Here is a 27575-nt window from a genome sequence, read left to right as displayed (position 1 = left end):
GACATTGGATGAGTGCTCCTACAAGAGTCCTCAATGTATTCTCACTGACCAGTGAGGAGATCCTGTACAATCCTGGTATTTAAGTATATAGCAAAGTACATTTTTGAATGTTCAACGTGGCATAAATGATACCTCCTGAACCAATTATATGACAATGGTAACAATCATTCAAATAGTTTGTTCATAAGCTAGTCCAGCCGGCTCTCATTGACTGCAATGCATTTCATCGAACTTCCGGTTCCAGTTTGCCTCCACTCCAGTGTCTCCCACGCATCGGACGCTTCCGCCTTGCCTGCTGTTCCTTCTTTATATATATTTTTTCTTGTTAGATCCCAGAACGTTTAAGCAAAGTCTCTTAAGGATATATGATACTGTATAAGCCTATTTCTATGTTGTATTGTATTGGGAAGTGAGGACGCTGGCGTCGACTGTTCGCCGCTTCACCTCCCAATGTATGAATGAATGAACCATTGTAAGCGCTTTGAGTAGGCACATAGTGCATAGAAAAGCGCCATAAAAATGCAATTCATTATCATTATTATTATTGTCTCTGGTTTGGGCATGGAATGTGACGCAGCCTGCACCCTTTTGCACCCCCCTGAGTTCACCAGTGAATTAGACTTAGGCCTATACTGTAAGAGCTTATTAGTGAGAACAATAGTTATGCCAAATTCCCAGTTTATCAGTGCTCTGCCGTTCATACAACCATCTTTCTCTTCTATAATAACACACCGCAGTGTGACGAAAGGAGCTACCTGCAGTGCAGAGATTATTGAAGTGCTGTCAGCGATATTACCTTTTATATAAGATCACTTGGGAGGTGCTGGATGAGACTATAGGTAAAAACCTAGTAGTGTGTGCGAAACAACGGTTTCAGCAAGTAGTGTCACTCGACTGAGGCGAGTGACAGCCTGGTCAATGAATTCAGAAGTCTGCAATTTTATAAGCAGAGTTGTGTTATCTAGGAGAAGAATGTTATTAGCATGCAAAACGTTTGGAATGAGCTGAGTGAAACTGCTATAAAGCATACTTAGGACACTGAGGATATAATTGAAGACCTGTGCAGGCGTAAGACTATGGAGCCACTGTTGACTTACAGTAATAGAAAACTATTCATGCTGAATCATTTTGAAAGAGCAAAGGGCTTTATTGGCATGGAGAAATATACGTTCACATTGCCATAGCAAAAGTGGAATGTCACTGTGTCACACAGCTGGATCACTGGAACTAGAGCCGTGGATGAGAAAGTGTAGTACAGAATAGACAATACATCAATGTGTATGGCCAGTTTTGGCCACATCGTTATACGTAACAATAACATGTGCACAGCTATTTATTCCTGAAATAGTAAATAAGCTCCAGGATGAGCAGACTTATATATATTATATGATTATGAAGGCTGAAGGGAATTCCTGACCTGCCTGCAGCGTGTTCCTTTTTGCTTGTATAAATCCCCCCCCCCCCCCCATCTCCTCCGAGTCCCGCAACACGTACGGTACCGCTGCTTTGCAAATAACACTAACAGGAATTGGGTAGTCTCTCTGACTTACATATTCAGTCCAATCCACATATAAATAAATACATTTGTGTGCCGTCATTCATAGCAGTCTGTGCATTCAGGCATGTACAGAGAAATTAACTATATTTTGAGGCAGATGAAGTGCGCATTTATATAGCCTACTTTTATTATGCTTTATATCATACAAGCCAGTGGCATGTTGTGGTCCTTTCACTCTTTCTCATATGTAGGCTATAGATAGGCTACTTTATCATTCTGAAGCTCTATTAATTCAGCGAAAATGTCAACAAACAGCAATGCTTTTTAGTTGATGTGTGTGTGTATGTGTGCGTGCATGTGTGTGTTGGGCCAGCCACAGCGCTAGTGTGGAGGAGAAGGACTTTTGCCACTGGAGCATATAGGGGGCTTTCCCCATGGGGATTTTGGGTGATACACCGACTGAAGGACAAAAAACTTACGATTTCATAGTAAATGCGACCTGTGGTCGCAATAAAATGTAATATTTTAAAAGGTATAACACATAATAAAATAGTAGAGGTACTAAGTTAGCCTCCTGCAAAGAGGCTGTTAAAAAATCAATGTTGTTACTGAGACTGTTTCATTAGTGGCAGTCTAGTGAGAAGATATCTTCACAATAAGCCACTGTATTCTGTGTTGACAACGTCAATATCGACATCAGTGATTTTCTCATGAGCATGAGGCCTAGAGCATACACATTTACTTAAGACATGTTCTCAATTTGTGTTTCTAGCATATAATGAGACCATAGGCAAGATTCAGAGTGCATGGGATTTTCTCTTGCCAATTTTTTTCCCTCAACCCTCTGGTACAGTAGACCAGGGGTTCTCAACCGGTGGGTCGCGACCCCCCAGGGGGTCCCCAAATTACTCTAAAAACTTTTATCTGGTTTCAGTATTCATTTATGATATATTGTCTCTATTATTAAGGTTATTTTTGCAGTCAGTTTGTATTGGTGGTGGGTCGGGGGTCGTGAGACATGGCCAAAGCATTTCCGGGGCGGGTGTACCCAGCCAAAAATGTTTATAACCCCTGCAGTAGACTGTTGCTCTGTGGATTTTAACATATTAAATCAGACTATACGGCTTGTTGGCCTCCACAAGATTTTATTTCAGTAATTAAAAACTTAAAGGTGCCAAGATTTAATTTAATTTTGGAGGAATAACAATCCTAACATAAATGCTTTCAATTGGCGTAATAGAAGTGCCATCAGAAAGTGGCAAATAGTATAAAGTGGCATATATTGAGTATAGTATCTCAATATATGATGGGCCTAATTGATAATATATCATGTCTTCATTTCCATTCTTTCACACTATAAGCATAATGGACAGGTTTCTTGTTTGCAAACATTACTGGGTGTACAGAATTCAGGGGGCAAAACTGCTTTGACTGAAACACGCACAGCTGATTAGACTGTAATAAGCAGTGCATGATTAGAGTCAGCTAGAGCAGTGAGCTGCAGATAGGCTGTAAAGAGTGATGCTCTCTGCCTTATAGTTGCACAGAAACCCAGCTATAGTACGCTGTTACAGCACAATGGCATTCTGGAACAAAGCTAAATCTGAACATTTATCATGTAGCAATTGGCACTAGCCAGTAGCCAGTCACATACATACATGACAGGCTGCTGCATGGACGGACAGACAGACAGACAGACAGACAGACAGACAGACAGACAGACAGACAGACAGACAGACAGACAGACAGACAGACAGACAGACAGACAGACAGACAGACAGACAGACAGACAGACAGACAGACAGACAGACAGACAGACAGACAGACAGACAGACAGACAGACAGACATAACATAATCTCAGCCTGGTGTAGGTTATTGAACAAGTTGAAATATACTGCATTTACACATGCAGTTGATAATAGAATTTGACTGTTTCTGTAACTTCCTTTTTTGTCTAAAACCTTTTGTGCAAAACTGTACTACCAAAATATGAGATTATTTCATAAACCTGTGCCGTACAGTGTGTACACTATGTAGGTATACTGTGTATAATGCTGGTTCCTTTTAGTTTGTATTTCTTTCATAGTCTGACTGATCAGTTGTCTGTCTAGCTTTGGCTGCATGTTGTACTTGTAACTACTTATTATCTTTATGAGTTTGAACAGATACGGGGGCTGCTGTCAATTATATTCCCAGGTTGAATGGTGTTCCCAGTCCGCCACTGTACAAGGCAGCATAATCAAAACAAGGAAATGACAATTAGAATTGTGTATTATACCCCACCACCCCCACCCCCCACATTGGCCTGTGTCATTACATACTTGCAAGCAATCCCAAAACATTGTCTTCAGATGTCCCAGACAGACAGAACAATGGAGATAATTAATGTGTAGGAGGGAGAGAGGGCGGAAGACCGTAGATGTACAACTGCTATTTACATGCCATGCCACTCCTTCACAGCTGTACAGGTATAGGTAAAAATGTAACTGTATACAATTTACATCGCTGTATACAATTTACATTTACGTCAAGCCCAAAAGGCAATTTTTAGCAGTTTTGGCAGTTATGTGCCGTCGTTTTCCACGAAATTTGGCAGAGGGCTGTGAGAATTCCTCAGGTACTGAAGCACAGTCATTCGTCAAAAGACCTCTGACCTTTTTTACACTGATATTCAAATGTTGTCCTATATTTATACATTATATCCCGCTTACTTAATAAATAAATAAATTGACCCAAAAGTAAAAACAAAATGTATTATTTTCTTGCTTACGGTAATGAAAGCATTCCATAAGTGTTACATAGGGTTGATCAAATAGAATACATTTTCGGTTACCGTCTTCTCACTTCAAAATGTGTTCAAAACATTCTTGAGAGCAATGTTAGTTGTAAATTACATGGTTTGTTTGTTTACATGGCTGCCGTGTTCGAATACGGCACAAAATCAAGCAGTGCAGCAGGTCTTTGATTAGACAGCGGTCTGTTATTGAGCTGATCGGTCATTATCAAGAAATTACCAATAGAATCAAGCATTCAACCAAGCCATGTAATAACACAGGTATGTGGTCTGTGTCAGACCACACATGATGTTCCATCAGCTGGACTATGTAGTCAGCGAAATATGTTGGTGACAAGAACGATAATTCCCATTCCCATCACTACTGCCTAAGTTTGTGTTCGCTAATGGGCAGCAACACAACCTTCTCCAGTAGACATTTTTCTTGTGGGAGATGAGATGAGGAGGGAACACCTGACAACATTAATTAGTAGGACATGTCTATAGTATTTCATTCAAACTAACAACTTCTGCTTTTCATAAATAATAAATGGTTACTACATCTATACAATATATTTATCAATCAATCTGATTACACTCACAGGTGAGGCCTGGCAGTGTTGGGGGTACAGGGGCTTTCAGGTAGGACGCTTGAAGGGTGTCTTTTTCTGGTACATCAATTTGGGGATCCTTGACATGACATGCCAGAGAACCACTGTCATAGAACATGATACATAATGTACAGTACAAATACGTTAGTCAGTGACTTTGTAAAACATTCTGTGTATTTCTATCAGGGGAGATGCTGTAAGTGCAAGAAACTGGACAGAGACAGAAGCAGGAGAACAGGACCACAGATAAGATTATAAAACGTTGGAGGTGTAATATAGCTTTTGTGCTGGGCAATATTATTGTTTGGGTCATTAGTAGCCTAATAGCCTACTTAGCAAATTAATTTAGGAGAGCTAGCATGTCTTTATGCATCAATTTATAATTTTAAATGATGCAATTATGCATCCGGTACCAACAGGAGGTCAGGAAATGCAGGTGTGCCAGCATGCCCAGGTGGATTCTAATAATGCAGTTAGACTTGTGTTGACATCTTTAATGCAACTGAATTTAGTTAGTACTAAGTATTTTGCAATCTGCATCACATAATGTTGATGGTGAACCATGTGGTTAGTGGTTATGATATTACATTCTGCTCAGCATCAATGGCTGGCAAAATATGGTGCCCAGTTGCCTGATCAGTCTATTGATGCAAGTAATATACTGTATGTTGGGGGTTGGTAGGCTACTACAGTATGCAGTTTGTGTCAGTCAATGACATAGACATGTCCAAAACCAGGGCGGACAAGCTTTAAATACAAAATTACATCAAATAGATTACATTAACAAGGATCTCCAACGATGTCAGTTATCCTAGATAACAATATTAATCCTAGAAGTCAGTCTCCTAGAATATAAAATCCTACAATAAAGTGAGTGAGGGGCGCTCTTATCATCATACGTCACCATACATCATCTCATTCTGGCCAATCACAATTGCCTGACAAAGATGATGGGGAGATCATTATTTCTGTCATGATGAGCGATCTTTGGCAGGAAGAATTTTTCCCCAGTACTCTTTACTTACTCCCTACAGCAATCTCACACTCCACCACATTTGCACCACAGCTTCATTTTACGGCCAGGGACTCCAGAGGGTGAGGCCTCGGTTGACTCCAATGACCTGGTCTAACACATTCTCTGCCAATCTCCTCACGGCGCTCAACTGAAAAGTTAAATGGGATTTGTATAGTTATTTTTATTTTGTATTTTTTACAAGTTATTGGATTCTTAATTTAATGTAATGTGGACAAATCTGCATGCACAATACAAAATGTAATTCACCAAATTGGTTTAATTGAAATGTCTATGCAAGCACTTTAACTTTATTTCGATAAGTGTTCTAGAAACAAAGTAGATATGCATGCTGAAAGGGAAAGAAGTGGCCTGTGCAAAGGTCTGAGTCTGACCCCACAGCAATATTTGTTATGAGTTTGGAGGCAATTGCACTAATGGTTTGCAGTTCAAACTGAACACAGACATAAATGGATACGCAAACAGTTGCTCTTCAATTATAGTAGTGGGGATAGGATAATGTAGTTTGAGCTGGTTTGGTGTTCTGTGTCCTTGACAGCCACAAATACGTTTCCTTTAAAAAGTCATGGCTTTATCTTCAGGGATGCAATACCGGCCATTACATTGATGTAGTGGTATGTTATCCATCAATGAAATCGCCACTTACTGAGAGCACTGGCAAGAACACCCAACAAGCACGTTGGGAATCACACTGTGGACCCCCATGTTCTACGGCTGCCAGTTGTCGCAGCTGGGGAGTCACTATAAGAGTTTTCCCGAACCCTGGTGGTTACTGACCCTCCCTTGGTCTCAGAATTCAGCGCTCAGCTTCACTGATGCCCCGGGGAGCGCTCGACACACTGCAGTGACTCACACTGGGCAACCACAACTCCTGAGTAGGGTCGGTCAGTGTGGGCACTCAGCACACCCGGGGCGCAGCGCACTAGATTTTCGAACGACAACGCACCGAGTGCACTGAATAAACTAACGACAAGAGGGTACACAAGTGCATTCCGTACAAATTTCCGAGCGCACCCATAGTGGCTTAACTCAATGGCTGATCTGAAAACACTTGATTTAGGATTGAAAGTGTTGGGTGCTGCTAACAAGCCTCAGACTGGAGGAGTGGATGAGCTATACTATTCTTATTGGTGCCCTGCCTTTAAAAAAAATGAACTGATACAATGCAGCTATCCTGCCTTCTGGTGTCTTATCCAGTTTCAGTTGTCACTACAAGGCTAAGCTGACGGGCAGCAGTGGCTCAGGGGTAGAGCCGCAGGGTTCCCATATGATCTTGGGCAGTGTCCTTGAGCAAGACTGAACCCATAATTGCTCTCGATGTAATGTACAAGGTCGTGCCTTGAATGTATGAATGTGTGTGTGAATGGGTGAATATAATGCACAATCTATGTAAATCACTTTTGGATAAAAGCGCTATATAAAAGCACCATTACATGGAGCCCATACTACCATGCAGAGTCTATATCAGACAGACTCTCCCTGCCAGTCACAAGAGACGCTTGAAGGACAACTCTCCCCCCCCTGATACCTGTGTGGAGAACTGGACACAGCATGAAATGGTTTGGCTGAGAAAGCTTAGAGTCCTTCCGCTTCACTGATGTTAAACTACAGGGGGAACTGATATGTCCCTCAATTCATAACATCGACCTGCTCAGATAGACCAGACTGAATGACTATCTGTGCTGTGAATTTACCTGAGAAATAACTACAATTTGTATTGTTTATCTACCCAGTGTTGTCTTTGACTCATGCAGAGTTTTAGCTTGTAAAACATTCCTTGATGCTGACTCCAGAATCCACCTGTGTGAAGTGAGGGGCACTAACAGTCTATAACTCATGTTGATTTGGTGATGTAATGGTGATGTAAAACAAATGGTGCAAACACAAACATTAAACTCCATTAACAATAAAGAGACAATAAGACGTAATGAGGCACATTATGACGTACATTTTCTCTTCATTGTCAATGATGTTTATAAAACAAACATTGAACTAAAGACAAACATTAAACCTGTGTATACAATCAGGTATGTTTTACGTGTAACTCATGTTGACACCTGTGTGAAGTGGGTGGGGGTGCTCATGTTGGTTAGGTGATGTAATGGTGATGTAAAACAAACGATAAAGAGACAATATGACGTAAATTGGCGCCCCTCAAAAACGTGATCAATGGAATTGATCAGAGACTCAAATTAACAACAGTGATCATACATCATCCATGCTCAGCAAATCGAAACATCACAACTGTAATTCTGGCCAATCACTTTTTTGCCCTCACTTTTTTATCCTCAATATGTACTTTGCTCAGCCAATCAAATCATCGCTATGGGGCGATCAGCCAATCAAATCATTGTTTGTGTTCACCCGTAGGCAGAGCCGTTGAAGGAGAGTTATGCCTGCAATGAGGTTGTAGAAAACAGTCCAGTCATGTCACTATGTAAACTTCCGTTTCAGGAAGTATAGTAAAAGCGCCGCCATTGGACTGGCCCCATGACATAATGTCCATGTCATTGTTTCCCCCTCTTTTTCAAAGCATTTTGTGAAAGACTATTGCCCGCTCTTAATTAAAATCATATATTTATATCAAACGACAAGAAACAAATTTGTCGAAAATAACGGACATGTCCTAACTCTCCTTAAATGGCTCTGCACGTAGGGTAAGACCAGATAGTCGCGTCAACCGTCAAGAAAACGCCTGCGTCTCCTCCTGTTTTTAGACAGCTGGTTGATGAAAATGACGCCGCCGCGTGACTTCAACTTCAGAGTTTACGTTTTATGCCGACGCTACAAGTTGAAGCCACGCACGAGTCATCTCCATCCACCAGCTGTTTCAAAACCCGGAAGAGACGCCTGCTCTAGCCGCTTTATTTATTTTATTTTTTATATATATGTTTTTTTGTGGCTTTCGCCTTTATTTTATGTTTTATGGAGGGACAGACAGTAGGCTGACAGGAAATGGGGAGAGAGATGGGGGGAAGACATGCAGTAAAGGCCGTTGGGATCGGGAGTCGAACCCGCGGCACACTGCCGGAATGGATTACCAGCCAAGGTGCCTGGACCATTGAGCCATGGCCCAGGCCGCTCTAGCTGCTTTCTGACACGAAGGTGTGCCTGCACCCAAACAGACAATGCTGGGCATAGGAAGGGGCTAGCGCCCCTCAAAGCACAGAAGCTCACAGGGTGGAGGCAAAGCGCCCCCTCCACAAAGGGAAGGAGCATCTGCTGCACCTCTGAAACTTTGAGTGTTACAGTCAGGACAGTGAAACACCTGGGGCTGTGTAGCCCGGGATGTGGCTGAGGGGAGGGGGATTTGACTTCCCAGCATTGTGTCAATTATTTGTATTTATGTTTTATGTAATATTTCATATTTTATCATATATTTTATCTTATGTGTGCTAAATGAGAACCCATATAAGTCATGAGGAGGGGTAGGCAGGCTAGTTGTGTAATCGTCACCACTCACCAACACAGCCCCAACTTAATTATGAGTTGATTTGTTTGGTGTGCTGGGCAGAAAGAGTTCACAAGAAGTCGCCACAGCTTTTCCCCTGGAGATGCAACCCACGGGTCATTTCAGAAGAGCAGCCGGACAGAAGAGCAGACAATTAAAAACATAATCTCTCTAGAAAATTGCAATTTGCAATCGACGAAAGGAAATTCCCTAATTGACACCGCTGGGTACGAGTAGCCTACGTACGAGACGAGTCCGAGACCGACTGTCCAAACCGTCAAACTGGATTGCAATGGAGATGATTGAACTGCGCTACAGCGCATAACCTCTACAGTTGAATAACAGCGCAGCCTGAGACAGCAGCGCCTCCACAAGCCGAGGCAAGCACTCACACAACACATCACCACCAGTGAAGGAGGGACTTGGTTGGAGCGCGTTGGTGGATGCTGTACAGTCACATAGAAAGAGCGAGGACTTGCGGGAACTGCACTGCTCCACTTCAAGAAGAACGGAAAAGAAATCCCCTTCACGGGATTTTCAGTGACACAGGCTATTTCAGACGACATCAACACACTTCGGCATAATATCAGACAAACAACTGAGTGATCAACATGAAGAATCCTCTCTACTGGGCTATGCTGGTCGGAATGACCATTCTACTGATGGAACAAGGTAAGTGCACGCGCTGTCATTTATATTTACTTATGTTCGTTTTCTTTGGCTGGATGGGAGTCATGGGACTGTATTCTAAAGATGACAATTTGCTGTGTTTATCTTTGGTGATGATGTCCCATAATGGCATGGGCAGTTCAGGCGGCATGCATTTGACATGTTTGCCATAAGCCGCAGCTTAAATTAAGCGATTAACGAAGTGGAGTTCAGCGGTCTCTTGATGTCAGACAGTGGCTTGTTGTGTTGTCTATCCAGTCTCCATGGCTTTGAAACTGGTCCTTGCAGTAAAACGCGTTGGCTGCGAAAGTTTCATCATGGTCATATCAACTTGATTCGAAAAAGATAGTTGTGTAGTGTTGTGTGTTCATTTTGCATTATGCAGTATCTCTAAAGAAGAGATCTGTGGGTAGGCAATTGTGGCACATCATGCAATATTCAACACTGGTTTAATTCATCCTGGTTGACTGTTGCAGTATGGGCTAATCTAATGTATACCCGTGGCTTTGTCGATATGGCTCTGTCTGTGTTTGCCCGCGCATCATCTTGACGTATACTAAATCTCGGGGCGTCTTTGCGCAAAGTTGATTAAGTAGTAGTTCTTAATCCACAGACCGTGTTCGGGTCAGGGGAGTTAAGCCGTATATTCCCCTAGCAGGCAAGAGGGCTTTGTGATTCATTGGAATTGAACATTTACGCATGCAGCAGGGCAGGCAGCCGCCTTTTCTGTTCCCGATTTCACCTGTCACTAGAAATGAAAACCAGCTAAGCTGAGTCGTGCAAGTGCCCAAGACGCACGTAAACGCGTAGGCTATGTAAATTACGATCTAATACTGAGCAGAGAAAATCAGAACCAATCTTGTGTGCGTGCGTGCTCACGCGCGTTTCACCAAAAGCTTATGGCTCTCAGCTTTCAAAATACATAGTGCAAACAGACAATGCAAAACTTGTTTTATAGGCTATTATTTACCAAATTTAAACATGCAATTTCTCTCAATGTACCACATTGTAATGATACAACGTGAGTGTGACATCAATCACTGAACATATCTAGCCTAGGTAATGATATCATATTACCAGAGGCCCTGCAGAGTGCCAAAGGCTCACTGGCAAAGCAGTGCTGCTGCAGTAGCCTATGACAAGTAGACTAATGGGCAAAAGATCACACAGTGTTAATGAACATCATCAAGCTGTTCCAGTGATGGCATACAGACAATATTGTGATCAATGGTAGGTTTAAATTATAAATGAACATGATTTGCCATCAATGATTTTTTTTTTTTTTTTTTTTAAAGATATTCTTTTGCGGCTTACGCCTTTTATTGATTTTCTTTTTTGAAGGGACAGACAGTAGGCTGACAGGAAACGGGAGAGAGATGGGGGGATGACATGCAGCAAAGGCCGTGTCGGGTCCGGGAGTCGAACCCGCGGCACACTGCGACTGGATTGCCAGTCCGGTGCCCAGACCGTTACACTACGGCCTGGGCCAATGATTATTTTTAAGCTTTCCCAGAATCAGAAACAATTTGTTAGAGTAAATGTAGCTCACAGGGGTGTGTCTTGGTAAGAAAGAATCACAGAGCTACTGAGCCGACACACTTAGTTCAAGGACAGAACACAGAAGCACCTCAGGGGAGCCGGCAAAATTGAACGATAATGACACAACATCCACTCAGATTGAACGGTGCAACTGGTTATGAATTGACAGTTTATGAGAATAATAAATGTACTCTATGCCCACAGGCAAACCATAGAGATTGAGCTTTTTTGGGCATTCACTGCGGCAGCATTTTGTGAAATCAGTCGCTGGAAGTTTTCTTCGAACTGGAACAAGTTGGCAGATGCTGACTATGGTCACCTTTTATCTCATTGTTCGTGTGGAGAAGTTGACAGCAGCTGTACTTCTTTGCAACATTTCATGGCAGCAGCAAATCACATACCAACTTTCTATACTGTATTTATTGCCTATAGCTGCAAAGTCATAAGCATTATCGCTAACTCAGTTTGGCATAATGGAGTGTGGTTGTGGACATCGCTGTAATTGGGACAGGAAAATAATATGTGTACACCTACTGTGTCTTTGTTGTTAGTACAGGATGGTTTCAGTTGTATTTAGTAATGTGGGTCAATTGTTTGTTTTGTATCAGCCTAATCAGTACTATTTCAATTTTAGATTATGCAGTACAGTAATATAGGTTGAAAACTGTGGATATATCAAATATTTTTGCTCACATAAACCTGCGACTGTGCTGTCAGTATTTGGCCAAAGTAGACATTTCCAGGTGGTTGCACACTGGACGCGTTTTTTTACTGTAGGTTAAGGTTTAGAACATGTCATAGGATTTGACTGACCTCCTCTTTGGCTCTAGTTAAATTAAAGCCATAAGTCAGCCTGGAAGAGAAAAGGTTGCTCCAAATATGAATTGTCATGTCAGGTTGTCTTCTCACTATATTAATCTTCTGGAGTTGATGTACCGGTCACATATGGGGCTGCAGCTGTCAGCTATCGATGATCTTTTATTCTTTCAATTAATACAATAACCAAGAATTGCTTTAAAAAAACAATATATATATATATATATATATATATTTTTTTTTTTGTATTAACAAATCAATTAACAATTAAGACCTATGATATAATCAGTTGCACAATGGTGTTGTGCAAATCTATTAATATTGGCTAATGGGAGGACTGGCTGACCGGTTGGTGGACAGACGGACAACGTTGTCATGCTCATGTCAACTGTAAACATATAAAGAGTTCCCAATGCAGCTACAGTACGCCCAAAGTGTGTTGTCTAACCTCATCATGGCATCAGGCAGAAACAAATCATATTTGGAGCGCAGCGACATAGTGTAGATGTGATGGGCGCAAAGTGGCCCAAACCCCAGATGCAATGCATGAGCATGTGGATCTATTTTGTTCATCTGTAAATGGGGATTGATTATTGATTATTAATCAAATGTTATATTATTTTTTAAATCAGTTAAATCGATTATTTTGATTAACTGTTGCACCCCTAGCATCAATGTGTGTATACAGACAAATGTGTCTGTGCACACGGACAAATGTGTCTGGGAAGACTAATTTTGTTCTTATAAAATAGCACAGACTATACTCATAAGATCCAATTAATGAAATCAAAAAAGTGGAATAGACATGGACCATGCCACACTGATGCTTGTATACAGACAGTATGTACAGTGGCTGACCTGCCACTTTCCAAATTTTCTTTGAAAAATTAGTAGGATACTCTTCAATAATGTAGAAATACTATGGTTTTACAATGTGTAGCACATTGGAATAGACACTATGGTCTGTGTTTCCCGATTTCTCTGCGTTTCTGGTAATAATATTCGCTCGTTTTGTATGTCCATGAAAATGTCCATCACAAGCCTACATGGTGATGACCCCTGACCCCTAGTCATATTGTACTTGCAAGTTTAGATCTTCAGTAGAGGTCCTCTTCAGTGGGAGGGGTCAAACATCAAGCCCTCAGGTAAATAGCCACGCTTGTCCTGTGTGTGAGGCCAACCTGCTGCTGTAATATTGAACATTTACTATAGGGCACTGCAGGCCAGTATCTTGTAGCTTGTAAAAAAAATCACTAGCCTAATGTATTTGACAACAATGTGTGTGCACCATAACCATCTTGTTTATGGCATCCTTTTCCCTTATAATGTATTTGTACAACCAATTCACACTTCCCCATGTACTGTAGTTCTCTTGTTGCGGTGGTTCTTTAGGGAGGGTGACAGCTAGAGGAGCATATCCTCTCCCATAATAGTGAAGTCTGCAGTTGCTTGTTTTCACATGCCAATGAAGAGTTTCACTGGGAGGACATGGAGGAACGCCATCTGCCCCAATTCAGCCCCCCCCCCCCCCCCCCCCCCACACACACACACTGAAAAGTTGCCCTGACCAGTTAGCGCAGTGACAGAGATCACCCTCCCCACCTAGATTCCCACCCTCAAACATGGCTGATTGTTTTCGTTGGAGGGCCCAGCCAAGTCTATCGGCCTCTCTTCACTAAACAATTGGTAACAAGCACATAATGAGGCCTGTTCTGCAACACTGGAATGTGTGGTGAAGTGTATATACAGCTGAAGAGAATAGACAGGAAGAAGAGTGAAAACAGGATGAAAAAAAAGAAAGATGATAGATGTGATGGAAGGCACACGAGGGAAGACACAGTATCAGTTAAGTTTTATTTTCGGAATGGAGGACATACAGTTCATACATAGCACACACAGTTTATTTATTTATTTATTTTTGAGTGTCCGTTGCTCATGTCCTGTCCGATCCGAAAAAGGGCTATGGAGAAGCCATAGGCTTGTCGGGCCCTACCCCTGCCAGTATACGTGGATACAGAGAGTATAGGCTAGTTGCATTACAAAAACAAGGCAGTCCAAGCCTTCATTATTTTGGCTATACCATTTCAAACCCAGGAGATAATTATTAGATGTTTTAATTAACGTTGTTAGTATGAGTCATAATTATCTCAAGACAATGTTAATATGTATGACTCAAACTTGTTTTATCGATCTAAAATTCTAAATCATGTATGGGAACGAAGACTCGGTACATCGGTACACCCCGATTTAAATGCTGTGGAACAAGCTTCAGTTTTCGGGAATGACGAGCCTCCTCGATTAAGGCACTTGGGCGGGAACCCCTTTTGGTGTTAGCATTATGTTATGCTTTAGCTATTGAAAAATAGCAGATCTACAAGCTCATAGCGCGCCACTGAGTGGCGTGCTACGAGCTTGTAGGTCTGCTAACGACTGACATAGAAACATAGCTTTTTCAGAAAACTGACATTTTTAGAATCTGATCTCAGGTCAAAATGGATTAATGCCCTGAAATGAACCTGTAAGGCGTCTGCTCCACAACAATACTGTAGAGGACTATAACAAACCTCTAGAGCCACGCCTACGTGGCACTGCATGTCTACCCGTTCAGCGCAAAACTACTTTATTATTTTTCACATTTATTTGTTTTGGAACATGTTGTGATGGCGCCAGGCATACAGTTTCAGAGTTCATTTAATGTAATGGCTCCCAAAATTACGTTAGAGCCCTGTGCTGTTCCACCATAAAAGTGCATAGGTTCATGAATCAAAACACACAGGAAAAAATAAAACCCCAAATCAATATACATTGTGTATGAGCCCTTGGAAAATACACTGTTCAGAACCACTGCACAAAACGGCGCCAGGCATAGACAGTTTCACTTTCATCCAAACAGTTTAAGTCACTTGAAACATGACTTTACAAACGGACAATCGGACATATAGCAAAAAATATACCGGCTAGGGTTGCCCTGATCACATCGGGTGATCAGAAATCGGGGCTGATCATGTCATTTTCAAATGATCGGAATCGCAGAGCCAAAAAACGTGATCGGGACATCACGGAGCATGGGGCTTGTTTAGGAAATGAACGAATCCAAAGTGTCACTGCATCATTACTGCTCTTCCACACTTTAACACCCAGAGTCCAGAGCATAGTTAGTGTCACAGTGGATTTACTGTACAAATGCGCTAGAGTTGGCGGGTAATCGTCTCTATTTTCAGATTGTCATATAATGGTAAAACGTCGGTCTAAACATAAACTAGCTTCAGAGTTATGTCTCTCTCCAGTCTCCAAGCTCTTGCTGTTCCTGTTCATAGCCAGCACCTCACCGATATAGATGTGCATTTCCACTTTCTTCTATACTACTGTAAGTGACCACCCTGCCGAGGCCTCTCCGGAAACATTTGCATATGTGTATGTTTTATGTGATAATTTACAGTATGTATCCAGGCATGAAGCACAGTCAGTGGCGTGATGTGTGGAGCATGTTGACAGAATGATGCTTGGGCAGAAAGACTGGAGAATGACCGTACAGTACACAGGACAAATACAGAACAAGATGTACAGCTAGGAGTAATAATAACCAGTAAGACGCCCTGAGGGCGAGAAGTGGCCTCGCCCTAAAACAACAGAGATTCTTAATACTGCACAGCAGGAGTTAAACTATTAATCTGGTGTCAGTGAGGTCAGATGTAGAGTTGCTGGCCGGCTCCATATATTCAGATCTAGTATGTCAAACCAGGGTTTGATGAGGTCAGTGTCGGGATCTTCATATATGGAGATCCAGTTGATGATAGTCGGCTCCACATATGGAGATCCATGTGTTGTACCAACTTGGTTAATTTGCGAGTGTGACTCACGTCGCGGCAACCACACTGGTTATCAGAGGGAGGGCAGAATCCATTTGTTCCTGGATAGGTGGATAGGTCAGCCGGCCGGTCGTTCCGTGGGTAGGTCGGCCGGTCGTTTGATATGTCGGCCGGTCCGTGGATAGGTCGGCCGGTCCGTGGATAGGTCGGCCGGTCCGTGGATAGGTCGGCCGGTCCGTGGATAGGTCGGCCGGCCCGTGGATAGGTCGGGCGGCCGGTCGTTTTTTTATTTATTTATTTTATTTTTATTTATTTTTGGGACCCCCAAATGGTAACTGTCATTTCTCTACCGTTTTGGACGGAGGTGGGCTCGTTGGAATCGTGTCGCCCCCCTGGGGGCGTCTTTGGGGGTCAGTCCTTTTTCTTTCCAGTTTGCAATAATACCATATCTTATATTTTCTGGTACTAGAGGGTTATTCCATAGTGGTGTGTGTTTATATAAGATGTTTTTTTTAATGATCCTATGAATGGAATTGAGCTCAATGTAGTTGGTTTGACCATTTGTTGTTCTATATTTACCCAGGCTGGTTTGGCCTAAAAAAAAAAACTTTGGTTTCCGATTGGCTGTCATTTTTGGGCTGAGTAGGTAGGGAATTTATTTTATTTTATTTTTTTATTTTATTTTTCGTGGGAAAGTTGGGTAGCAAGGAATTTATTTTTATTTATTTATTTTTTTCGTGGGAAGGATGGGTAGAGAGGATTTTTTTTTAACTTTTTTTTTTCCTACGGCAATGATGGATAGGCTTCTTTTTTAATAACTTCAATATTTGCCTGAAATACCATATTTTAAATAATGAATGGTTCAAGTACACATAACACTACGTCTACATGCCTACAGCTAAACATTTGAAAACTTTGAATAGAATGTCCACACACTGGTTGAATACTTAATACGCATGTTTCATGATAAATTATTTTTATGTGATGTATTCCCATGCTTTTTGTTCTTGCTTAATGTAAATCGCTCTGGATTAAGAGCGTCTGATAAATGCCTAAATTGTAAATTGTACTGTCTTACAGTAACTAGAAGGCTCTGACAGTAATGAAATGCACAGTCACGTCAAACTGCTGCCCCTCCTCCTGCCTGCAACTCAGTTCATTTGAACTGTGGAATCATGGCAGGTCTAAGACTACATTTGCAAGCCCCCTATTTTATTTAGTTGCGCCTGTGTTTTGGGGTGGCATGAATCTTTCATGCTTGTAAACATTGTGAAATCACGTGTACTTCATTTATTGGCCATCCAGTTTTAGGTAACGGTGGTGTCAGCAACAACCCACCTAACGTAAAACAACCTCTGCTTTCCAGCTCATGTTTTGACATAAAAAGTTAGAACGTGTTGCTGGCATCAACATAGCTATAGTGCTAGTTATTAAAAGACAAAAACATAGCTAACGTTAGCCCCATATATGATATGTGCCCTCTCCTCTCCCTACGCCCATTCATGTTTTGACATAAAAAGTTAGAACGTGTTGCTGGCATCAACATAGCTATAGTGCTAGTTATTAAAAGACAAAAACATAGCTAACGTTAGCCCCATATGTGCCCTCTCCTCTCCCTACGCTCATTCTGTAGCTCCGAGCACATATATGGGGCTAAGCTAACGTTAGCTAACGTTCTGACGGGGTAGAAGCATGAGCCGAATGGGTTTCCTCCTCCTCGCATCTCAGGGCTATAGATACCGAAAGTCAAACATGCCCAGCACGCACCCAGCCTGGGCGCCTAGAGGCTCCAGGGTGGGGGGGGAGAGTATGTCGGCTGAGATGATAGTCCATTTATCCGCTCGGTCGTGTCTCCCTTCTGCGGACTTAAACCGACACCGGCACGGTTTCACCTCCTTAATTATGTCTTCAAATGTTTTTGTACTCAATCGTATGATCTGTGGCGGTGCTTTGCACGGGCAGTGGACAGTCACAGACACCGTGCACAGGTCCATGCTGTATGTTGTCACTGTTGTGTTGTGCGTCTCCTCGCGATGACGCATTCCAAAACATTTGCGCACGTGATATTTTAGACGAAAGAAAACTTTATTTTGACTTCGCGCGTCCCAATGGTCTCATCAAAGATAATTTTAATTTTAATAAAGACCTTTTGGGTCTTACTCGGTCGCATTCTGAGCTTCTTTTTTTTTTTTTTTTTTTCCCCACCAAATGCCAATAAAATAATATGAGTCGCGCATATTTAATAGAGTCGGTCGGCAACCGGAAACCAAAGTTTTTTTTTATTAGGCCTTTTATGTTGTCTCTTTGAAGCCAGGTCCACACAGTTCGTAATTGTGATGCCAGATAGTACAATTTAGATTTAGTCCACCTTTTGAGATTGGGGCTTAATTGTAATGTTTTCACTCTTATTCTTTTCTCCGCCCATAGGAACTGTGAGATGGTTCTGTTTATGTCTATAAACATTTTGGGGGGACATGAAGGGATTGATTGAAAAAGAATACGTGAACTTCGGCAAGACATTCATTTTGATTACATTTACTCAGTTTTTCCATTTTTGTAGGTCACTTTTAACCTTCTCCATCAACGGTATGTGATTAGCTTGATGGGCTTTATCTAGGTCCCTTTTTTGTTTACTGTTTTTCATATAATTTCATATAACGGGTACAAAATGGCTGGTGATCTAAAGGTCAGAGGTCAAAAGTTAGAGCACGAAAGTTGTGCGGCATGAGGAGACTAATATGTGTATCGAAGTTTATTGCAGACAGTCAAACGGTTTATGAGCTATGCACCTTCAAAGTCTGCATTTTCAATTGAGTGCTATAGCGCCACCCTTTGGCCAATGGTCATGGGCTTCGCATAGTCACGGTTTGGCATGGCCCAGATTCCTGCGTTTCCCGAAAACCGTCTTCACGGTTCAGCCAGAACTGCTATTTTTGGCGGAAGGAGGAGAAGACTTATTGGTCCCTTAATAAAGTACCAGAAACTAGGAGATTTAGGTATTGTAGCTTTTGCTTGGCCCGTCTGAACTCTGAAGTGAGTGGTGCAAAAAAAAGTGGTAAGCTTGTATTCTGTGAATTTTCTATGTTGTTTGCACATTTGGGGAAATGTCTCGCCTTTGATGACATGCCCAAAACATGGAGGCCAGGTTGATAGTTGTTTGACGGTACTAGTAATGAGGCCCTCCGTTGGCAGGGAACGATATTTCCCTCCTGCCGTTCCTTCACACTTCAGGCCCGTCCCTCTCCCCCTTTTCTCACCCCCATCCCAGCGCTCCCTCTTTTTTCTCTTTCTCTGTGGCTCGGAGACAGCGTTGGCAAAGTGTTGCCAGGATGCAGCAGATACACTTGCAGGGTTTTTTTGGCCAAGGCCCTTTCAGACCTGTTTATTATGCCCCGTGTCCTTCCCCTAGCGATCCTACCTCAGCCAAAGTTGAGAAGTTTGGTGAAATCCAAAATGTCCAGCAACAGCTGTTGTTGGATGGCCAAATAGGGTGGTAGTTTGTGAGGCATGGTGGGCTTGCTGCATATACCGTCTTCTTTCAAAGATATTTGGATCATTGTTGATGAGTTTAGTGTTCCTTTTACTTATCGCAGGGTTACAAATACTCTGCAGGGATCTTAAGACTTAAGGCAGGGCGCTTGTGTCCATTTGGCACTGTCCACATTGTGTCCCTGAATAGACACAGAGAGAGCAGGCAGATCGATGCTAGATAAGGTACAATGGACAATTTCTACTTTGTCACGCACACACACACGCACGCACGATGTCAAGTGCAATAAAGGTATAGCATGTAAATTGGGTGAGGAGATTTGAGAACGGTGTCTGAGCTTAAAACTTCAGTATGCCTCCATATTCCTGCCCAAGTGTTATTTCCCCCATTCTGGTTAAGATTCAGTGTTGTCCCGTGGCACAATATGTTATTAAATGAATTAGATGCAGATAATGAGCATGAATAATTGACATTGGTCACTACACATTATGTGAACTTGCCACTTGCCCATTTCATGAAAATGAGCAAGGCTCATTTGTTTATTCTGTGAATAAATAATTAAATAGAATTGTCTCCTTCATCCATGCAGGGCCACTGCATGGATGAAGGAGACAATTCTATTTAATTATTTAGGGATATATTATAGGGATGGAGCTTGATAACCGATACCCGGAAAATCTGATAACAAGCTTATTGAGTACCCGTTATCAATAAGCTTTGGGCTTATCAAGCCTGTTATTGAACATGATGTCATGTTAAAACAATCAAGACAAGAAGCGATTAAGAAATAAATGTAATCATCCATGCTGGCACAAACATGTCTGTCTAAAAGTCTATGATACCTGCCAACCAGCACTGTTTGTGTAAACCAAATTACACTTTTAATGTGACGGTACATATGTGTGTGTTTGTGTTTGATTGGAATATGTATTAACAGTTTGCAGAATATTTCGTGTGTGTGTGTGTGTGTGTGTGTGTGTGTGTGTGTGTGTGTGTGTGTGTGTGTGTGTGTGTGTGTGTGTGTGTGTGTGTGTGTGTGTGTGTGTGTGTGTGTGTGTGTGTGTGTGTGTGTGTGTGTGTGTGTGTGTGTGTGTGTGTGTGTGTGTGTGTGTGTGTGTGTGTGTGTGTGTGTGTGTGTGTGTGTGTGTGTGTGTGTGTGTGTGTGTGTGTGTGTGTGTGCGTGCGTGCGTGCGTGCGTGCAGTATTTATTACACCTCCATGCTATGATTGGGAAGATCGCTTTTTCCCATTTTCAATTATAGTGTAACATTACAAGATATGCAATTTATGCAGACCAAAATTATGAAAGCTAAATGCCGGCAGTTCAAACACATTTGAAAAATTGCATTCCTGTTCACTCATTTGCAGAAAGGGCTATTTAACCACTTGAATCTACTGTAGCATCTCTTTTCTGGGCCTAACATTCAGTGAAAATGGCAGATCTACTACTAAAACTCTGTTTTTTAAAGTGAACGTGTATGCTGGCACTGGGAACTGGGGTTTATGCTAACGGCTAGCGATAGAGTTAAGTGTCAGAGCGTAAATAGGAGGAGGCCTATTGTAGACCCTGTTGGGAATCCGGTCAAATGGTCCAAGTGGTTAAATGTGATTTTGTTTGGATAGGAAATATATTGAATAAAGTCCTGAGATTGAGGTTTTCGTTACAGCCACTTCGAATGAAGTCCTTAGATTGAGGTTTGCTTTACAACCACTTCCTGGATATCAAATGCAGCAAAGTCATTATGTCACAACAATAGATTCAATCAGAAAGAATTACAGGGTTAGCCAACAGAAGGGGGTTTCTTCCCCTGTAGTGTTTGCCAAGTCCCAGGGAAATGGTCATGTGGCTCGCTGGTAACGCTGCCTATTGCAAGGAGAAACTGATTAATAAGCAACACAGATAGTGACTTCAGACCGCAGCCATTCACCAGGTTGTTGTGTCTGAGGAATGCTGCCTCCTCGACAATGCCAGAGCTTGCACTCTGCAACAATCATTTGTAAGCAGTGATTGTAACAAAGCAATGTTAGAAATACTGGTCTATCGTGTATGCATGTCCGTTGGGATGAGGGAATGTCAAAGGCTGTTCAATAGAACGGGCATGACGTTTTCAAAATACTGCTGCAGTTTTGACTATGACACACAATCTAATTAAAAGTGTAGAAGTATCAAACTGAAATAATTTGCTGGGAGGATTAGAAACTGAGTTGCTTGGAATTTCAAAGTATGCTCTCCTGGAGTAGGTACATGAATTATAAATCGGTATGGTGTTTGGACATTTGAAGCATTTAACATCTAGATATTCTTTGTATATTCTCTTTATTCATAATTACATAATTACACGCAATCATAATGCAAATCTTGAATAAACAAGGGATTGCACAGAAGAAAGGCCAAGAGTCAGAAGGCGTATGCAGGCATTGACCTCTCTAACAAATCATTAAACAGAATGCATTAATACATAAAGCTGCAATCCATACACAAGACGCAGCAAGCATATAATAATAATAATATTCTAACAAAACAAACCCTAGCAAAACAAATATATTAAGGATTAATACAGGGAGCGTGGGAGTTTGTGTGGGCACATATGCTTGGCTGAGTTGTAGTTTTAGACTATTAGAGTAAATCCCAACTAAACCACTGTACTTATAAAACATTTTGTCTTGCACATTCAGCTGTCTTCTTGCACTGCCTATTAAAGGATACCAGTGTTTTTTTGTTCTTCACATTTGGTTCTACCAATGTAATCCATTTATTGGTTACATAAAAAAATTAGGGCTGTCAAATGATTACAAAATTTAATCATGATTAATCACCATTCGAACTATGTCCAAAATATGCCATGTTTTCCTGTTTATTGTTGTGGAAATGGAAATATAAATGACAGAAAGCGGATATACATTCGTTTTTGAATGTTTTTTGTTTTCTAATGCATTTAGTATAGACATGATGTGATGTGAGCATTTGTAGGCCTAGCCTACACTTTGAGTTAAATCAACACTGGCTTTTGGCCATGTAGACTGCGGTCCCCCAGGAGGAAGTCACTAATGTTGCTCTGGAGAGGGAAGTCTGGAACACTCTGGTGGAGCTGTTGCCCCCGCGACCCGACTAGGGATAAGCGGTTGAAGATGGATGGATGGATGAATGGAGACTGGGGTCCCAGTCCAGAGATGAAAATCATAATAAAATGGCCTAGGCTACTTTCTATCAATTTAATTTGGGGTTCCTTGAAATTAAAATAGCTGAGAAGCAATGGGTTAAACTGTAGACTATAGTTAATTGAAATTCACAAAATACAATAATGGCACATAAGCATTTTTGGAAACAGGGCTTGGTTTAGAAAAGCCTATATTTTGCGCTAAAGTAATTATTGAATAACATATAAATGTAGGTTTTAAGGCTAGAATGGCATTGTAGTGGACTGTAGTGAGAGGCGAGATTGTCTCTCCTTCATTGCGGGACTGCAGGACTAGTCTGGAGATAGTTACTCGTGAATCAGCTTCAGTCAGTGTTTTGGTTCGTACCTGGAGTTGTGCATTATCTCCGCTGTGCACAGCAGCACAGGGGAACTGTCTTTAATATATCCATGGTCGTTTTCAGTTGCTTTCCATGTGCGACACAAAAGTACCATGTGTTTGTTTTGGTAATAGCCTACTGCAGGCGCAGCCATGCTGATTCACGTAATCGCGTAGGACGAAACCAGCCGGACAAACATTAATGGCATTTTCAAAAAGTTGCAACGGACCCGAGTGATTCTTGCAGCGCGCTGATAGCTAACACTAGTTGTGTGTGTGTGTGTGTGTGTGTGTGTGTGTGTGTGTGTGTGTGTGTGTGTGTGTGTGTGTGTGTGTGTGTGTGTGTGTGTGTGTGTGTGTGTGTGTGTGTGTGTGTGTGTGTGTGTGTGTGTGTGTGTGCGTGTGCGTGTGCGTGTGCGTGCGTGCGTGCGTGCGCGCAGTGTAGCCTAATGGGGCTTTGCTAGGCAGACAAAGTAACGCAACAGAGTTACAGAATCAAACCACTTTGCAACCAAACTACAATACACAAGCTATCTATCTGGTGTTGTTCAATCATGACTGTGTGCTACACGGTGACAGATTTGTTATGCTCTGGACGTTCCTGAGCCGCGCGCACGGGCGCATGTTAGGGGGAACACTAACATGCGTTAAATATTTTAACGCAATTAATTAACGCAATTGATTAATGCCATTAACGCGTTATTTTTGACAGCCTTAAAAAAAATACGTTTAATACTGTAGCTAAATAGACAAATATTGTGCTGCAATAAGGCAAACATACTGTACTTCCGTGTTGTCAGACTAGTTATCACTCCTGGGATTATTCAAAAGCACTGAACAAAGACATCAGGTTGGTTGTTGGCGGGAGAGGGAGTGATGTTGTGGATACATATAAGGTCCCAATTTACTACTACCCGACCTGTCCGACTAATAATTGTGTAGTTTGTTCAAAGATCCCATTTGAAGTCTGAATCCTCCCGAGTTGATCGGGGCGCTCCGATCATTTTGATATCTGGATCGCTACTGTATGGATGCAACACACACACACACACACACACACACACACACACACACACACACACACACACACACATCACACACACGTGGACTACGAGTATTGTAGTTAGTAGACTAAACTTTATATATAACCTAAAGCTGCCTGGGTCCCTGCAGGCTATTCGATCCATCATCCATGCATATGCTTCATCTATTCTTATATTTATATTCATTGCATAAAATAAGCAACCTAATCGTGTAGGCTAGGCTATATAGCCGATGAAACAAGTTATTCACAACTGTTTGCAGCTGCAATCAATCAATTTACAGTATAAACGACCAGTATGCTCCAATCAGGTCCTGCGACATATAGGCTACATGTGCCCCGAATATATTAAGACAAGCATTACCCAACAAATCGTTCTGTGTACATTCTTTGACTGTAGGTGTCGTCAATACTGTGAAAGCAGCAGATGCCCGCTGGCAAGCTGCTGTAGACTTGCTGACGGTCGGTCAGCCGCTTACCAGGGATCAGATTACAGTGCAGTATACAGTATGGGGTCCCGTCCATTAAACTGAACAAAGCGCATCAAATCAATGGTGTGAACATGGATTAGGACAACTTTACATGAGCCTCACTTTACTGGCAAAACAGTGCCACCTACTGCATATTTCATGAACTTATTTCATATGCGCATTTATTTTATCACTTTAATGGTACACCGACAATTCACGTTTCTTTTTTTCGACTTAATGAACATATGCTTCTTTTTTTCCGCAAAGGCTTAATGGAACCGCACCTAGTGTTGATCTGAAATTAGATTCATCTTGGGAAAATAATGCATAAATAAAAGATTTTAGGTTCAATAGTTCAAACACTAGGGGGTGGCAATTACCACCCCCTGAGAATCCAAATGCTCCAAAAAGCTGATACGCCTCTGTCAACTATTACAGAAATCTATAATATATTATATCCTGGATTTCAGTAGTGGCGGGTGATAAACTTGGCATTCTCAGTTACTTTTATTTTAGTTTTTATTACATTGTAGGATGGGATGGGATGAAGTATTTGATAGCATTTGACAACAGATATCTGGCTGCGTACTAATGATGATGCTAAAACATTATAATGAGAAGTGCACGACGTACAGCTGAAGAAATGTGGTGAATGCAAGCAGAGGTCATGGGAGAGAAAAATGGAACAGGAACAACCATGCTCAGCATGGAAGCAGCCAAGCAGCTGCCATGAACACAGTGAAAGATGGTGTTTGTGTTTCAATTGTCTGCTTGTACAAACAGAACTGAGGTCACTGGGTTTCTGTGAATTTCATAAGGGACTGATTTTGTCCATTTCTTTACCCACAGCTTGATTTACTCATGGGATGTTGATTTAGCATAGTTTGCCTGTTTTCAGAAATATCTGACTTCATTCATTACGGTTGCAGATATTCACACTTGGGGACTGAATCGGAACATCACTAGTTGGCAATTTTGATAGAAGTTAGAGCTATTTTGTAGAGTGCGTATTACACACAATTGTTCTTTAGCAAGTTTTTCTTTATTTGTTTTTGAAATATAGAAGAGTAGGGAGACTAGGGAAATCAGAGCAGAGGTATCAGGACGTGCAACACAGATCTGCAGCCGTAATCAAAACATGGACGCTATGGTTATGTCACGTGGTCAACTCTACGTATTGTCTGGTCACGTGTCATGACACATTATAAAATGGTAAATGGTACATTTATTTAGCGCCTTTATCCAAGGTGCTTTACATAGATTGTGCATTACATTCACCCATTCACACACACATTCATACACCAATGGCGGTGGAAACCATGCAAGGCACCAACCAGCACATCAGGAGCAATTAGGGGTTCAGAGACTTGCTCAAGGACACTTCGACACTAACTCTGGGCGAGCCCGGGTTCGAACTGGCAACCTTGCGGTTACCATCTGGCCACTCTACTCCTGTGAGCCCCACAAGCTTATAGATCTGCTGTTTATGCTATTTTGACATTTATAAAAAGAAATACAATGTTAAACATGTCTCAAACATGTGACCATTGATACTTTGTGTCAAAATAGGTTTAGGTTTTTGGCTAGGTATTAGACTATACAGTAGGTGGTTAGTTAGGCATAAAGCTGCACTATGTAACGTTCTACCCCAGATTTGAAAACGGTGTCTTGCGCACACGCTTACATTTTTTGAGCTAATAGAGCCTGCCTGCTAGCTCAGGGGATAATTGAATCTTGACCATCGGGTCAAAATCCATGTCAGATCCTTTCTAAATGTCTAGGGAGACATCAGCCTCTCTGACCTCTCTCCACTTCCTGATCAGAAGTGGAGTCGGTGTGCCAACTAATGTTGGCCTCCGGCTGAATGCCAAGTTATCACCTATAACATCCCATCAGAGCATCCAGTTCTGATTGATTGATTTTATTCACAGTAGAATGGGTACAGTTCAACGAAAGTACAGGTCAATAAAAAAACGCTACAAGGATAAAACCAGTCTGCAAGGGATGAGGGTGCTAACCCATTTCGAATTTTAAAAACATACATGTGATGTGCTCTCGCTTCTTAGTTCCAGTAAGGAGACGAGCAGAGGCATTTTGGATCAGCTGTAAGCGCCTAAGTAATGATTGATCAATACCGACATATAGGGAGTTACAGTAATCCAGTCTGGATGAAATAAAGGCATGTATAACCCTTTCCAGGTCATTATGGGAGAGGTAGGGTTTAACCTTGGCTAAGAGCCGAAGGTGGAAAAAGCTGGTTTTGACCACCGAGCTAACCTGTTTGTCCAGTTTGAAGGCTGAATCAAAGGTGACCCTGAGATTTTTGACCGAGGAGTGTGTGTGAATGAACTGATGTGTGTGAATGAACTGATCCCTAAATTCCCTATTGTATACTGTAGGTGTGGGTTTACTAGGTTATATTTTATTAATATGCTCTACCATACAGATTGGACAAAAATACATTTTATTGCCACCTTAAATTCAGCATTTTTATTTATCTATTTTGTCTGTATTAGGGGTGTGCCACAATATCAATATTGCGATATCGCAATACTAACTCCTGCGATAACTAATCTGGACACATTTAATGTGTCCAACTTATTTTATTTATTTCTTGTAAATTACATTTTCACTACATATCTTTTTGTGATGGATTGATTAGTTAGTAGTAGTAGTACCCATTGATGTGGACAAGTTGCAAAGTGGCAGTCAATGTTTTACTGTTTTACTGAGGCAAGAATTTCGCGGCCGCTCATCCCAGAGTTACGTTGCCGCGCACTATGGGAAGAAGGAAATTGCGGGAGTTGACTCCACATGTAGTAACGGATGGGTTATTAGTTATTATTATGTGTCCTTA

At 41.7% G+C, this 27575-nt stretch overlaps 1 protein-coding gene across 1 annotated transcript in view; it reads left to right on the top strand.

Moving 5' to 3' along the window:
- The first annotated feature begins 9793 nt into the window (after window positions 1-9793).
- ntm (neurotrimin) overlaps window positions 9794-27575 on the top strand; it is a 416292-nt gene continuing 398510 nt past the window's right edge. The window contains exon 1 of the mRNA XM_083776165.1: window positions 9794-10039. Within this exon, the coding sequence (XP_083632291.1) occupies window positions 9979-10039 (61 nt within the window). The 5' untranslated portion in view covers window positions 9794-9978. The remainder of the gene's footprint in view (window positions 10040-27575) is intronic.

The sequence above is a fragment of the Protomyctophum parallelum genome, assembly GCF_964188405.1.
Source record: "Protomyctophum parallelum genome assembly, chromosome: 1".
NCBI classification, from domain to species: Eukaryota; Metazoa; Chordata; class Actinopteri; order Myctophiformes; family Myctophidae; genus Protomyctophum; species Protomyctophum parallelum.
Note: the sequence above shows the minus strand (reverse complement) of the source record. Positions and strands in the feature narration are given on the sequence as shown.